Genomic DNA, 14,701 nt, shown 5'->3' on the forward strand with positions numbered 1-14,701 from the left:
ACTCTTGCCTTACTGCCTATCCATCCCACTCGGCCCCAGGCTCGGCGCTGCACACTCTCCCGGGGGGGCCCGGCGCAGTCACGCGCGCCCCACACTTGAGCTCACTAGCGCGCAAGGCTCTCGCTCTCCGCCCCGCACACCTGCGCTCCGCCCCCTAGTCCCCGGCCGGCGACGGGTGAAGGCATTGGGAACCCAGGGCGGCTGCAGCGGCGCCCCCATCTCTTCCCTTTCTCTGGGCCGGAGTTGTCCGGAGCCTGCCGCCGTTCCCAACCAGCCTGCATCTCTCTCCATCCTTCCCTCCCCCCGCCTGCCGCGGCACCGGCATCTGCAGCCGCAGTCCGGAGCCGGTGAGGCGGCGAAGGGGGGAGGGGAAGGAAGCAAGCAAGGGATGAGCGCCTGGAGGGCGTCGGGGGCCCTGAGCCGGACTAGGACGCCGCTGGAGCTGGAACACGAGCAGGAGCCAGAACCAAACCACCGGTACCGGGTGGGCCAGGTGGTCATGATGGGAGGAACCAAAAGCGGGGAGGGTGCTGGAGTACAGGCAGGGGAGGGGGCTGCCGAGGCTTGGCTCAGGCCGGCGCCGAAGAGGTGCGGACGCTGACTCAGGCTCCATTTTTGCGCTGGACGCCTGAGAATTCCGTCCCATCTCGCTCTGCAGTGTCCTTGGGAGGGATGGAAGCACAGGACAAGCTGGAAAGGGGAACGCTGTGGGCGTCGTGGAAGAGGGCTTGCGCAGCCGCGATCTGGCACCCCTGGTCCGGACCAGCACTCCTGGCCCGGACAGCTCCCTGGTTGGGTAGTGGGTGGGGCCGGACCTCCGAGGCTTTCCTGTTTGGGATCCTGAGGACCTCATTCCTGTCCCTCCCCCCATCCTTAGCTGCAGCCCCCTAAGCCCAGGAGGCGCCCTGGCCCGCGCTCGCCCCCCAGGGCCTCATGTCGGAACCACAGCCTGACCTGGAGCCACCCCAACATGGGCTGTACATGCTATTCCTGCTTGTGCTGGTCTTCTTCCTCATGGGCCTCGTAGGCTTCATGATCTGCCACGTGCTCAAGAAAAAGGGCTACCGCTGCCGCACATCGAGGGGTTCGGAGCCTGACGACACCCACCTCCAGCCCCGTGAGTGAGGAGCCAAGAATCTGGCTCAGTCACCTTTCTCCCTTGCCCCTCTCCCCACACCTCTGTCTGCCTTCCTGGCCAACAGACCCAGGTCAAATCCCAAGCAAATATTCAGGAGGCCTAGTGATGCTTTCTTGAGTCAGCAAGTGGTGTGACACCACCCTGAAAGCAAAGCTAGAGAAAATAGCATGGGTGGGAAGGGCCCACGGATGGTAATCTTGGGCTCTCATTGACTTTCCCATCTTTTCTGCCCTGGTCCCTGAAATGCCAACACCCAGCATCATGGCAAATAGGCAAAGGGGTATATCTTGAGCAATGAGCCACAGAAGCCACCTTCTAATGTCCCACAAAGCTGACTCATTTCCCAATTCCTTGCCAACCTCTTTCATCCTTCAGCTGAGGACGATGACATGAATGAGGATACAGTAGAGAGGATTGTTCGCTGCATCATCCAAAATGAAGGTGGGTATAGGCTGGTGCCCTCCTCCCCGCTCCTCCTTGACTTTCTCGTGCTCTGACCTCCACCTCCACTGACTCCCTTTTTTCCTTCTCCCCTCAGCCAATGCTGAGGCCTTGAAGGAGATGCTGGGGGACAGTGAAGGAGAAGGGACAGTGCAGCTGTCCAGGTGAGCTGGAAACAAGGGCCAGCATGACTTCGCTTGCCTTGGAGAGTACCCTCTCCTCCAGCACAAGCCTCTCCCAGTCTCCTTGCATGTTTGGGGTGGGGGGAAAGCAAGGCTGGCTAACCTTGGAAAGGATAGAGAAAAAGAAGTTTTGTAGAAATCTTGTCTTTGAAACCATACCTCCCACTTGGATATCATCCAGCCTAGCATCAACCCAAACTTTGTGCCACAACTTTGGGTTCAGCATTGCCTTCTTTTTAGGAAAAAACCCTGGAAGGGAGAACACACGGTCACTATCATCTTAATACTGAGTTTATTAAAGACAAGAAAAGAATGTTGGGGCCTGGGGAAAGTGGGGCACCTGAGGGTTTCAGGAGCACGCTGAAAGAACAGGAACAAATGGCACAGGAAGGGAAACGGGAATGTCACTCCTGCTTCCTTCCTTCCTGTCCAGCGTGGATGCCACCTCCAGCCTACAGGATGGAACCCCCTCCCATCATCACACAGTGCATCTGGGCTCTTCAGCCCCTTGTATCCACTGCAGCCGCAACAAGAGGCCCCCGCTTGTCCGTCAGGGACGCTCCAAGGAAGGAAAGAGCCGCCCCCGGCCTGGGGAGACCACCGTGTTCTCTGTGGGCAGGTGGGGATACAGTGCCCTTGGGCAAGGGAGGTTGAGGTGGGGGACCCAATGATCGGGCATGCCTAACTCCCAAAGTGGGCACTTTTCTCCCTAACTGGGACCTATGGCAGGAGTCAGGCTACATAACGTGCCCCACAATCTGAGGAGGTCTCCCCTGCCCTAGGCCAGAGGGAAGCGGCCATCAAACCCAGGATATCCCTGGTTGGAGGGAAGGACCAAGCGGCCTGAGTGGTGGTCCTAAGCCCCCATGTTCCCTCCTCTCCCAGGTTCCGGGTGACACACATTGAGAAGCGCTATGGGCTGCATGAGCATCGTGATGGCTCCCCCACGGACAGGAGCTGGGGTTCTAGTGGGGGGCAGGACCCAGGGAGTAGTCAGGGGTCTGGGGGTGGGCAGTCCAGGACAGGAATGCCAGCCATGGAGAGCCAATCCCCTGAAAGGCCACAGCCCCAGGCCCTCGCCAGCCCCCGAATGCAGAATGGAGGACTCAGGGACAACAGCCTAGTCCCTTGTGCACTTGTGGGGAACCCTGGAGCCTCTGCAGGGCTGACACTGGGGGCTGGAGGGAGGGGCCCAAGCCCAGGTTTGGACAGCCAAGAAGCAAATGGACAGCCAAGCGAACTGGACACCTCAGATCACCAGGTATGAAGACACCGCCAGGGCTGTGGTGGGCTCAGCTCTTATTGCTCCCTACTCTGGGGATGGGGGTGCATTGATATGACTCACATCCTGTTCTCCCATTGTTGACCCCTCCCCTCTCTTAGGTGTCTCCAGCACGGGGAGCCAGGGGTGTGTGAGGTGAGTGTGTCTGGGCTCCAAGTCAGATAATCTCATCTTCCCACCCCCTACTTATACTTCCTAACCCCATCAGCTCCCTGTACCCCCAGGGTAGGTTGCAGTCTTACATTTCGCTACAGATTCCTTGGTTTGGTAGTGGGGAGTGGGCATGTGCTCTAGGGGATATGGAAGGTCCTACAGCCCCCAAGGAAAGGCTGGAACACAGCTTGAATACGAGGAAACACTGTTACCCTTCCTCTCCTCCAAGCCTCCTTCATTACGCTGAAGGACTACCTGCTGGCAGAGCTAGGGGGTGGGTGGGCATGAAGCCCTTCCTCTCTACTGGACAGCAGTGTCCCTCACCTGAGGGACCAGCCCTACTTCCACCTGGAGTTGCAGTCTCAGGCTGGGGGACCTTGGGCGAAGACCACACCCCACCCCCGGCCTCAGTCTCTTCCCCTTCCCCTGCTTGCCAACAGGTCACCTGACCCGCCTTCCCCATCACCTCGCTCCATATGGTAAAGTGTGGCAGCTGGGAGCAGGCCCCTGCCCTTCGTGGGCCCCTAAAGCAATAGCACCTTAGCCCCCTGCCCTCTTGGCACAAGAGGCCCAGGCCCTGGCTTGGGCTTTGTGCCCTTTATTCACTGTCAATAAATCTGCTCAGACCATTACAGCTGCTTCACATACTGGCTCCAGCTCCTTCCGACAGGTCTGCCTCTGTCTCAGTCCCCAACCCCAATGGCCCTGGCATCTGGAGAGGGGTGGGTCACAGAGCCAGGGTGGGGACATAGATAGGCCAAAGCCACTCAAGGCTTTGGGGGATGGGGTCCAGCCCCAGAGATTTTAGGGTATTTCACCACCTTAGAGATGAAATGGTGGCAGAAGAGCTAGCGGTAGTCCCAGCCCTGGAGATGGCAGGAGGATGGATAATGGGAAAGGAAGAGTGGGTTCCAGCTCCAGAAGTGGGGAGAGTGGAAATGCGGTAAATTCCAGGATTTGGCTGTGTCACTCCAGATCATTGAGGAGTGGGCTCTGACACGTGGAGACAGGGGCAGCAGCAGCCCTCATGGGTGATGATCGCTCTGGATTCAGGTGAGGGGATCTGGGTGGCCAGGATCTGGGGCTTTAGCTGGTGGGGGCGGCGGTGGACGCATCTGTAGGGAACACACAGGCAGCGCTCCAGAGGCCTCCCTTGGCAATACCCCTGTCCCTTCCCTCAGCCCCCCAAACAGAACAAATTGGAATGACCCCTCTCCTCCAAGGACGAGACGCTTACCGGCCTGAGTCGGGGCACCATCACGTCCAGCGGTCCAGGGCCATCCAGGTCTTGGTCTGGAAACAAGAACTACATATTAGTCTTTAGACTTTGTTTTGTTCACTGCTCTATCTCCAGCACTCAGGACAGTGGCACTCTGTAAATATGTGTTGAATTAACCAATAGTTGGGTGGCCGGATGGCTCAGTTGGTGAGAGCGCGAGCTCTTAACAAGGTTGCCAGTTCGATTCCTACATGGGCCAGTGAGATGCGCCCTCCACAATTAGATGGAAAAAAGGACTTGACATCCTGGAAAAACACACTGTTCCCCAATATTCCCCAATGAAAACAAAAACAGTTACCAACCTGGGCCATAAAATCCATCAACCTATCTATCCGTCCTCAACACTTATGATTATACAGCAGGGCTGCTATATATAATCAGCCCCGCTGAAGGTACCAGAGGAGGGCAGGTGGTATCCACAGCACCCACTCCCATGGCTGTCAGGAACCCAATAATGAAACACCAACAAGCACCATGAATGACTGAGTGCTAAATCCTTCAAAGTGAACTATGCGTGCTGGAGAAGGGGGTGCAGATAATGCTCACAAGGGTCTCCAGGGTCAGGGCGGAAGCTCTATGAAGGAAGTGCAAGCACTAGAAGGTTTTAGAAAAGCTGAACATTCCAAGAAGGAAAATAATGACACAAACCAAGGTGTTTGCAGGATTCAAGAACACTGAGAGCAGACAATACGTATTGGGGGGAAACCGGCTAACTTTAAATAACGAGAAAACAGCTCCTGCTTGCAGCCTTGCTATGTGCCAGGCACAATCCTGGGCACTCTACAGACATCTTTTTAACTCCCACAACAACTCCATGAGGCAGGGACCTCTCTCCTCACTCTGTGAAGGCACAGAGAGGTTAAACACCCACGCCCAATCGCACGGTAGGAAGTCATGGAGGGGAGCTTGCACGGGTGGGGTGGGGGGGTTTAAAGAAGAGCCTGGCTCAAGCTCTTCTCACTATCATGCTTCAGTGAGGTTAGAGGTGGAGGTTCCCGAGGGCGGACCGAGGAGCCCAGCATAACCCAGGAGTCCCAAGCTTCCACCTTCTTCCCGCCTCTTCCCCTGCCAGGACCCCTCGTTTCTTCTACTCACCTCCAGGCAGGACAGGTGCAGGGGACCCATCCAAGACAGAGGTGGGTGCAGGAGGGGAAAAGCTGGGAGGAGAAGGGGATGGCAGCACCTGGGGATGAGGGTGCATAGTTATTTCTGGCACGTGGGAAGGTTTCACCAGCTTGTCCTCACATCCCATCTTCAATTCCTGTCCCACCACTTCCCAATATAGAGAGCAGCCAACAAATGCCTGTATCTGGGTGGGAGTTGTAGCTGCTACACATTTCAACAGCCAATATGTATTGACACTTACTATGTCCCAGGGATTCTGCTAGCACTTCACGGGCACCAATTTATTCATGCCTCACCACCATCCCATGAGGTAGGGGATTTTATGACTCCTATGTCAGAGGTGAGACTCAGACTAAGCCAAAATCACGGAGCCAGTTAGTGGCAGTGTCCTGGCTAAAGCCCAGATCTCCTGACTCCCACTCCTATGCTCTTCTGGCTGCGTTATAACAATAGGTACTGTATTTTAAAGCACTTCCTGTAGGCCACTGTGCTAAGGGCTTTACCTCCATTATCCCTAATCAGGATAGTTAGCCTTTTGAAGTAGGTATTATCCCTTTTACATGTGAAGAAACAAGCTCTGAGAGGTCAAATCACTGCTCAAGGTGACACAATAGAAAGCTAAACTCAGATCTATCCAGCGCTAAAGTAGCACCACTAAACTCTTAGGAAGACTGCCTTGGTTTCCCTTCTGTCAGCCCAGTGAAAGGAGATGGGGAGGCCCAAGCCATTGTAGGAGGTAAAGCTGGAGAGGTGAGGGGTATTAAGATGAATATGGGGTTTCATTGGGGTGGGAGCTCAACCCAGAGGTGCCTGGGGACCCAGGGAGAAGGAAGCCTCACCTGTTCAGGGTCTGAGGATTCAGGCTGCCCTAGGGGGCCAAGTAGCTCCTCCACCAGCAGGGAGGGGAAGACCCCAACATGGCCTCCAAATTCTCCCCTCCAGAAGCCGTCATCCACTCCATCCTGGGCCCGGGGCAGTAGGCGGATGAGTGCCCCCTCAGGGAAGCTCAGCTCCTCTGTGCTCTGTCCCGTGTAGCTGTACAGGGCACGGGCCAGGAATGCTGCAGAAGCCCAGGCGAGATGGTGAGGGGGGGAGGGGGCAGTGGTACCCCAGGACCATACACCTCAGGGTCACAACCACTCAGCACCCACTCTATAGCCAGCATCCTCTGACCCAGAATTTCCCTTTCTTACCTGTGGGCTCTGCCCCTGAAGGATTGTCGCTGTCATGGCCACTCTCAGGGAAGAAGTCCGGGAAGTTGAGATACCGCTCAGGGACAAAGCCTACCTCACTGTGCTGGTTCCGAGCCTGCTCACCAGCAATGAGAACAGATAACAGACTTGCCTCAGTAGTCCACGGCCATGGCCCTCCTCCACTCAGGCTTCTAGCTTTGCCTGGCTGGGTCCTTGTAGGCCACAGAGAAATCCCTCCCACTGTCCCCACCTCCCAAAGTCAGAGCCCAGGGTCCATACCCACCTTAACCCATTCGTCGGCATCTCCCTCCTCTATGACCTCCAGCCACTCGCCCTCTGTGATAGTCAGCTCATCCTCACGCCCTGCCTGGGCCCCACAAGGAAGGATTCAGGACTTGGTGGTCCCCCATCCCGGCCCATCTGAGGTCACCACCCCCATTCACACCTGATAGCCAAACACCACATGTGCGGGGCAGGGGAGGGGCCTGGAGGCCAGGGCTGGGGGGCCAGGCTCCTCAAAGAGTTCCCCTGTCTCTTCACATTCCTCAAAGTCAGAGAGCTCAGCATCCTCAGCCTGGGGGAAACAGGGGTGCAGAGAACAGACATCACTGTCAAGTACCCATTGTATCTCCCACTCCTCTCCCCTACCCTTAAAAAACTCCGTGGATCCTCTTCCAAGGTAGCACCACCCATCCGTCACCACAGAGCAGGATGACACTAACGAAGACCACAGAGTTAGCGGACTGAGCGCTCACATTTGTGTGTATCGTCTCTTAATCGCTTCATCTTCATACTAACCCAGTGTTATTTTGTATAACTATTAGCCTCATTTTACTTATGAGGAAACTGAGGCTCAGAAAGGTTAAGTCACTTTCCAAGATCACATAGCTAATTAAGTGAGTGGCTGGTACTAGAAATACTTACTGACAGGCTGCCCCCCAAACCTTACTTCATAACCACCATCCTACTCATGATACAGGTTTGTTGAGGACTCTAGGCTATAAACTATGCAAAGAATTATACTTACATGATTTCATTTAAGCCTCAGAACAAACCTTTGCTTTAGGTGCTGTTGTGATTCCCATTTTATAGGGTCGGCCCTGCACTGGAGAGTTTCCCCCTCCTGAGTATGTATGGGTAGGGAGCGGAGGGAACTTACCGTGGGAGAGAGGTCCTTCTGGGACAGCCGGGCCTCGCTGAGACGTCGCTCCTGCTCCACCTGATCCTGGGCCTGGGTCATGGCTGGCTTCAGCCAGTGCTGTACATCCAGGCCAGCCCCCTGCAGCAGGGCCAGGCGGGCAGCCCCCTTCACCTGGCTCACCTGCCATGGGGAAGAGGGATCAATCAAGACTATGGCTAGGCTTACCTCTGGGAAGTGAGTGGAGCCTCCCCAAATATGTCCACTCTCTATCACTGCCTCTCCCCTCCCCACCATCAGAGGAGTAGAGGAAGGTGCTACCTAAGGAACTGGGATCTTGGTGGCCCTAACTCCCAGGGTTGTGTGTCACCTGTGCCCGCCGGATGCTCTCCTTCACTTCCTGCAGCCGCTGCTCTATGCCCGGAGTCTCCCGCTCTGGAGCCTGCTGCCGCCTCTGTTCCAGCCGCTGCAACACCTGGTTGGAAAGGTAGAGGACAAGGGTAGATGAAAATATGAAGGGGCACAAGTAACTATGGACCTGGCATTCTGCTAGTGGCTTCACATGCATTATGTCATTTCATCTTCCCTGTGAGGTGGTTGCTATTATTAGCCCCACTTTAATGATAAGGAAACTGAAGTCCAAAGAGGTGAAGTCACTCCCTTACCCAGGGTTACATAACTAGGAAGCAACAGAGCAGGATTTGAACCCCAGTGGGTCTAGCTCCAAAAGCTGTGCTCTTAACTACAGTGACACACTGTTGGCTTACAATGCCTTTCCCTCCCCACCTGCCTGCAGCCCCCGGGCATCCCCAGTGACTCCAGGATCCCCATCTCTCAGCCATTCTTGTCCACCCACAACACCTGCACTCCCCACCTCACCCGAAGCCCGTGGTTCTGGATCTTGTAGTCGCGGGCAGCTCGGCTCGTCCAGCGCTGAATCTCTCTCTCCAGGTCACTCTCCCCAGGCACACCTGTGTGCCCCTCCAGCTCCAAGGCACACACCTGAGTGAACAGGAGTGCTGTAAGGAGGACATTGTGCTGGGCCTTCTCTACTCCCCTTCCCTCTAGTTCCCGCCTTTTTTCCTTCTCTCTGTCCTGACCTCCAGGGATAGGGACAAAGAGGTAGAAGCACACACCTATGTCTGTGGACCCAGGTGTGACTTCGTGTGAACACATAGACGCAGAGAGTCCCAGAAATGGGATCCAGCTTGAGAGACAGGGGTAGAATGAAAAGGACAGTACAGTGGACAGAAATCCAGAATGAAGTGTGTATTTGTGTCCTGATGAAAAGGAGATGAACCGGGGTTCTGAAAGCCCCTCTCCACGGTTTAACAGTTGCCACGTTAATATCAGGACAAGGATAATAGGGGAGAGGCCTAAACTACAGTCCTCTTTACCTTTGGCCGCGTTCTAACAAGCAGGGCGCTCTCACCTGATCATTCCCTGCTGGCTGAAACTTCTGAGGTGATGTGGGGGAAAACACCCCCGGCTCCCGAAGAAAGAGCTCCAGATCCTGCTCCCAGCTTACCTGGGGGTTGCAAGAAGTCAAAGTCAGTCATGCAGTGGCTCCCTCTCCAAACCTGTCCCCTCTTAGAAGAAAGAGGACAAGGTGAGAAGGAAAGGGGCAGTTGGGCAATGGGGTGGTCTGTGTTGGGAGAGAAGGGTAAAGAGGATCTCTGGGGAGCTCTTACAGGGCACAGCTCTCACCTGGGACGTTGCCTGTGCTCCGCGACGGGCATGCTCCAGGGCCATCTCAGCAGCTTCCAGTTCAGTGCGGCTCAGTAAGGTCAGGGGATCCCTCAAATGTTCCAAGAGCTCACTGACCAGGGCCTGGAAAGAACCCCAAGATACTGACACCACCACCCTTCCCCCAGGTCTTTACCACAAAGCAGGCTCTCTGTCGAGGTTTGGATGGGTGATGGGCATGAGGTATGGGAAAGAGGGAAGGAATAAGACATTATTATTGCTTCTAATAATGTTCCTCATGTCCCCACCTAGCCTGCTGCTGGTGGGAAGCAGGGAGAGGCTCTCCCCACCCTCCCCATGGAGAGGCATGGGGACCTGCGGTGGGACTGGCCTTGAGCAGGGCGGGCAGTTCCTCCTGGTAGTAGTGGTCAAGGTGGGCATTGGTGGACACCAAGTTGAGCAGGTATTCATTGCGGGCCGCTCTCAGCTGCTGGGAGTACTGGGCTGACTGGATGGACAGCTAGGAGGGGAAAACAGTGTGTCAATAGAGAGTCCTGGACCTGTGGGGTCCTTCCAAGGCGAACCCAGGTCAAGAATGGATTCTCTCATTATTGAGATGTCTGACACTCTACTGAAAATTTTATATACTCACAACTCCTGCTCAAAAATCCTCTAGTGGCATCTGCATACATTTAAAATAAAATCCCAACTGCTCCTTACTGTGGTCTACCAGGTCCAACAGGAGCTGCCCCTACAACCTCTCTCACCTCTGTTCCCAGGGCCTGTCCCCTTATTCACAGTGCTCCAGCCACATCGGCCTCCTGAATTTCTCGAGCTGACAAAGTTATTCCCACTTCAGAGCCTTTGCCCTCACCATTTCCTTTCCCTGGAAAGGGAATGTTCTTCCCCTAGATCTTTGCATGGCTGGCTCCTTCTTGACACTCAGGCCACATGTTCAGAGAGGCTTTCTCCCCTAAATTACACCCCTCTGTTACCCTTTATCATGGTACCTTGTTTTATTTTTTTAATCTTATTATTTATTTATTTACTATCTATCTGCCCTCACCAGGCTGTGAGCGTAGGGATTCCACTGGTATCATTCTCTACTGTATCCCCAGTGTTTAGAACAGTGTTCAGCACACAGAAGTCCTCAATAAATACATGTTAAAGGAATGAAAAAGAAAGGCACTATTTTCATTGTATAAAGGAAACGAGGCTCAGAGAGACCAAGTTAACCAAGGTCACTCACCAAGGAAGTAGGGAAGCCTGGATTCAACCCAGTCTCTCAGAATTATGCCCCTGGGTTCCAAACCACCGGACTACTTGGCCCACCTCCTCCCTGCCCCGACTCATGCCTTCATCGCCCGAACCTTGGTGCTGAGTTTCTGGAGACTGGTCCGAGTATGAAAGAGCCCATGGTCACTTCGGTTCAGCCTGCATAGGCAAGGGAGAGGAGTCAAGGTCAGACCCTGCCTTTATACATACCCCTCCCCCAAGGCTTACTAACTAACGCCCTATGACCCCACCTGGCCTGGACATCAGCAGCCTTCTCCTGTGCCAAGGCCCACACACGTTCCCGCTGCCCGTACAGCTTCCGACTTCGGCTCAGCTCCCGGACAGACTGCAGCACCTCAGCCTGTGCCCTCTGGAGGTTCTCTGCTCCCTAAGGGCAGGGATACAGTCTTGACCCAGACACCTCCAGCCTCGAGCCAGGCCTTCCTTCACCGCATCCACTGAGCCATACCTTCCTAAGCACCTGCTCCTTGGCACTCCGCCCGGTGCCCCCTGCCAGGTCACGGTATCGGTCAGACGCCTGGAGCCGTGCTTGGCCTCCAGCCACAGTAGCATCCAGCAGACAGCGCCAGGCACCAAACACCATCCTGTCTCTCCACAGAGAAGGTCTGTGTTGAGGAGGGGAGCACTCCAAAGCTTCACAAGACACCCCCACAACACCATGGGAGACAGAGTGCTTTCCCATCCCCCTCATCTGGGAGCCCATCAATCGATCAGCCCATTAGCTCAGCCACAAGGATCACTCACGCCTTCCTTCCGCCCCGACCCACAGTGTCCTTGCTAGGTCAGCTCCTCTGGCGCTGCTGTGTCAGCTCTACCTGCAACTCACGCATCCTCCCCCCTGGTGAGCCTTCATCCCCACAGGTTCCTGGGGTTGAGCTCCTCATTCCTTCTCAGTCCCTTGGCCTCCCCCTCCAGGGGACCCACCTGCTGTCCATCTCCCCGCTCCGGTGCCCTTCCCTCTTCAGGAATGGCCCAGCCAGTTTCTGGAGTGCCTGGTGGGAAAGTCATCACTGACCCAGTTCCCTTTCAAAGACTTCTCCCACCTGGGAGAATATAGGCCCAAAGTCTAATAATGCCATTCACTGCTGGATGTGTATTATGTGCCTCTCGCTTTGTAAAAGCTTTACATGCATTCACTTATTCCACCCTTACAACAACTCCACATAAAGGTACCATTATTGTTATTCCCATTTTATGGAGAAAGAAATTGAGGCCAAGAAAGGTTAAAGAACTTATCCAAGGTCACACATCTAATAAGTAGCAGAGCAGGGATTTGACACAAGTTTGCCTGACCAGTCATTTGCTCTTGACCAGAACAGGGGTATGTGTGGAGGGACATTGCTGGTGGTATAGAGGAGGCTAGAACAAAAGGCAAGGTCCAGAGAAAGGAGTCCCATACCTGCCCATACTCGCGTTCAATGGCCGCCCTCTGCTTGCTGTAGGATCTGTGGAGATTAGGGGGATGGGGTGGTGTTACTCTTTGGTCCTTTCTCCCACCTCCAGTCTGCTCCTCAGCCTGAGCAGGAGGAAGAGGGGAAGGAGGCCTAGAGTGTGACGACACCAGGAGGGAATGAGACTGAAGACAGTCCTTGAGATCACCTCAAGCATCAGCAACACAGGACAGCCTCACCTCACTGCTCAGAGCCTCAGCAGGATCCTCCCCACCCCTGGAGAACCATCTGTGGGCTTGGAGGTGAGGACTGATGGGGGCCTGGGTACAGTGTCCGCCAGCCTTCCAACAGGTCTGGAAAAGGGAGGGGGGATTCTGCCCTAAGCTTGATTGTGGGGGTGGAGGGAGTGGTGTGGAGTCAAGGGGGTTTAGGGAGGATCCCTGTGTGTTTGTGTGTGTCGAGGTGGGAGAAGTAGAATCCCTACCCGGTATCTGGAGAGGCAGGCCTAGGGTGAGGGCTGTGAATGGGCAGGCTGGGGAGCTCTTCAGCCCAGCTTCTCGCCTCCCACACACCCCCGCCCCCGCCCCAATGTACGTCGGAGGAGAGGCAGAGCGCGACCGCGAAGATACGGGTGTGTGGGGGGGGGGGTCAGAGGCTACCTGATGTCCTCCAGCAGATCTGCCTCCCTCTGTTGCCGGGTCTGAAGGATGCTCAGCTGCTCCAGAAAGCGAAGCTTCACCTCCTGGGCGGGCTTCACCTGCGGAGGTAAGAAAAGGATGAAGACCCCTAGCGCGGGGACCTGAAAAACACTCGGCGCAGGCAGCGGTGAGGAGGCGGGGCCGGGGAGGGGCTGGGCTGTTTCCTCGGTTACTTCTGGGTCTGGCCCTGACCCCTCCCCACTTCTCGTCCCCCACCGCGAGTCCGGTGCCCCCGTGGTCCCCACCACCCCCCGAGCCCGCCAGGAGTCCCCATTCCCAGGCCAAGCTCACTTTTCTGGGCGGCGGCTGCATCTCCGCTCCGGCCCAGGCAGAGACTCGACTCCGGAACTCGAGGAAGCCCCGCCCACGCCGAACCCCTGCCCCTGGCCCGGCTCCGCCCTCACCCCGCCCACGTCTGGTCTGGCTGCGCGTTGGGCCGCGAGGAGCAAGGGGGCCGAAGAGGAACTAAACCTCTGTGGGTGCTTCCAACACACCAGAAAGGCTCCGGGTCGCGAGGTGGACGCCGCGTCCGCTGAGTGGTAGGGGGAACCCCAGGTTTCTGAGTCAAGACGCCTGGGCTCTATTTCTAGTGGAGCCTATGACTCAGCCGGTAATTATTTCTAATTATTCATTTACATATGCAGATCTCCAGTCCCGCCTCGAAGGGTGAAGAATGGCGAGGAACTCAATCTGTGACCTGGGAAACTGAGTCACTGGATGCCTGAGCGAAGATGTGTCTGCCGAGGGAAACAGGGTTGGTCCCAGATCTTTTCCCAGTTCCCACTGAACTGGAAAAGCCGGAGTGAGCAGAGGTAAGAAAGATGCCCCGAGCCAGGAAAGAACCAGTCCCAGAAGAAAACACAAGTACATCCCGGGCCAGTGGAAGCTAGAGGATACCAGCGAGTGGGTGTGAGGTGGGACATGAGCTGGGGCCTTGTGGCCCAGAAAAGTCCCAGTCACCTTTAGGGTCAGCCCTTCAGTCTCTGCGCCCCAGAATCTACCAGCTTCCGCACAGCTTTGGATTCGCACACCCTTTCCCACACACCCCCCCACACACACGTATCCTTTGCCCGTGCCTGTCACCACACCCCCGATTTGGAAAAGGCAGTTATTTGTGGCCCCAAACTCCAGATTCACATTTCCAACAGCCAGCTGAAACCTCCATTTGAATATCTAATGGGTATCTTAAACTTTTAAAACAGTTCTTTCAACCTGATCCTTCCCCAGTCACCTCCCCCACGTAACATGCTAAAATGGCACCCCTCTCCATCAGCTGGGAAAGGCAGAAACCCAGGGTCAGTGTGCCCTTTCTCCTAACCCCATATTCCATTCATCGGCAAATCCTACAGCTTGTTTCTAAAAGATATCTCCTATTGATCCACTGCCCTCAATTTCCAAAACCACCAACTTAGTCCAGCCGCCATTATCAGTCTCCTGGTCTAATATCTGGTCTCCTTGCTTCCAGTCTTCTCCCTATGACACATGGTTCGTAAAACGGCCAGAGTGATCGCTTTAAAAAAAAAAAAAAAAAAAAAAGGGAAATAAGATCTCATCACTCTCTTTGCTTCAAAGTAAAATCTAAATGCCCTAGCATGGTTTACAAGGCTGTGCATAATTGAGCCCTTGCCTATGTTTTCCCCTTCGGCCTACACTCTTCTCCTGCTCCCCACTCACTGTGCTCCAGTCACGCCAGCCTCTT

The 14,701-nt window shown here is 55.3% G+C and overlaps 2 protein-coding genes across 7 annotated transcripts; one reads left to right on the forward strand and one right to left on the reverse strand.

The window, feature by feature from the left end:
- Nucleotides 1-30: 30 nt before the first annotated feature.
- Nucleotides 31-3,752, forward strand: RELL2 (RELT like 2). 3 transcript variants are annotated; one of them, XM_081035671.1, is made up of 8 exons: nucleotides 31-477; nucleotides 878-1,117; nucleotides 1,514-1,579; nucleotides 1,677-1,743; nucleotides 2,195-2,380; nucleotides 2,647-3,022; nucleotides 3,145-3,178; nucleotides 3,637-3,752. In XM_081035671.1, the coding sequence occupies exons 2-7, from the start codon at nucleotides 934-936 to the stop codon at nucleotides 3,175-3,177; spliced, it is 912 nt and encodes a 303-aa protein (XP_080891797.1). In that variant the 5' UTR covers nucleotides 31-477; nucleotides 878-933; the 3' UTR covers nucleotide 3,178; nucleotides 3,637-3,752. The 3 variants fall into 3 exon arrangements, with proteins under 3 accessions (XP_080891797.1, XP_080891799.1, XP_080891798.1); XM_081035673.1 differs by having other exon boundaries at nucleotides 164-493; XM_081035672.1 differs by having other exon boundaries at nucleotides 171-484.
- On the reverse strand, nucleotides 2,039-13,386 carry FCHSD1 (FCH and double SH3 domains 1). Of its 4 annotated transcripts, XM_081035667.1 has the most exons (21): nucleotides 13,294-13,318; nucleotides 12,964-13,061; nucleotides 12,544-12,657; nucleotides 12,313-12,358; nucleotides 11,838-11,905; nucleotides 11,362-11,497; nucleotides 11,144-11,280; nucleotides 10,988-11,051; nucleotides 10,009-10,137; nucleotides 9,639-9,761; nucleotides 9,364-9,459; nucleotides 8,811-8,933; nucleotides 8,302-8,406; nucleotides 7,953-8,114; nucleotides 7,239-7,367; nucleotides 7,077-7,160; nucleotides 6,794-6,908; nucleotides 6,440-6,660; nucleotides 5,571-5,658; nucleotides 4,434-4,489; nucleotides 2,044-4,311 (listed from the first exon to the last, which is right to left on the reverse strand). In XM_081035667.1, exons 5-21 carry the CDS (start codon nucleotides 11,846-11,848, stop codon nucleotides 4,246-4,248), a joined length of 1,845 nt encoding a protein of 614 aa, XP_080891793.1. In that variant the 5' UTR covers nucleotides 11,849-11,905; nucleotides 12,313-12,358; nucleotides 12,544-12,657; nucleotides 12,964-13,061; nucleotides 13,294-13,318; the 3' UTR covers nucleotides 2,044-4,245. The 4 variants fall into 4 exon arrangements, with proteins under 4 accessions (XP_080891792.1, XP_080891793.1, XP_080891791.1 ...); XM_081035666.1 differs by lacking the exon at nucleotides 12,544-12,657 and having other exon boundaries at nucleotides 2,039-4,311; nucleotides 13,294-13,386; XM_081035665.1 differs by lacking the exon at nucleotides 12,544-12,657 and having other exon boundaries at nucleotides 11,362-11,518; nucleotides 13,294-13,367.
- Between the last annotated feature and the right edge of the window lie 1,315 nt (nucleotides 13,387-14,701).

This window comes from Rhinolophus hipposideros (genome assembly GCF_964194185.1).
Source record: "Rhinolophus hipposideros genome assembly, chromosome: 23".
Classification (NCBI taxonomy): domain Eukaryota; kingdom Metazoa; phylum Chordata; class Mammalia; order Chiroptera; family Rhinolophidae; genus Rhinolophus; species Rhinolophus hipposideros.

Bases quoted from the DNA above. Each gene is read 5' to 3' on its own strand.
- RELL2 (XM_081035671.1), top strand. From the start codon at position 934: ATGTCGGAACCACAGCCTGACCTGGAGCCACCCCAACATGGGCTGTAC. The intron at 1,118-1,513 runs GTGAGTGAGGAG...TTCATCCTTCAG, and splicing joins CGACACCCACCTCCAGCCCC to CTGAGGACGATGACATGAAT. The intron at 1,744-2,194 runs GTGAGCTGGAAA...CTTCCTGTCCAG, and splicing joins GGGACAGTGCAGCTGTCCAG to CGTGGATGCCACCTCCAGCC.
- FCHSD1 (XM_081035665.1), bottom strand. From the start codon at position 13,314: ATGCAGCCGCCGCCCAGAAAA. The intron at 12,359-12,963 runs GTAGCCTCTGAC...TAATCTCCACAG, and splicing joins GATCTGCTGGAGGACATCAG to ATCCTACAGCAAGCAGAGGG. The intron at 8,407-8,810 runs GTGAGGTGGGGA...CTTTCCAACCAG, and splicing joins TCCAGAACCACGGGCTTCGG to GTGTTGCAGCGGCTGGAACA.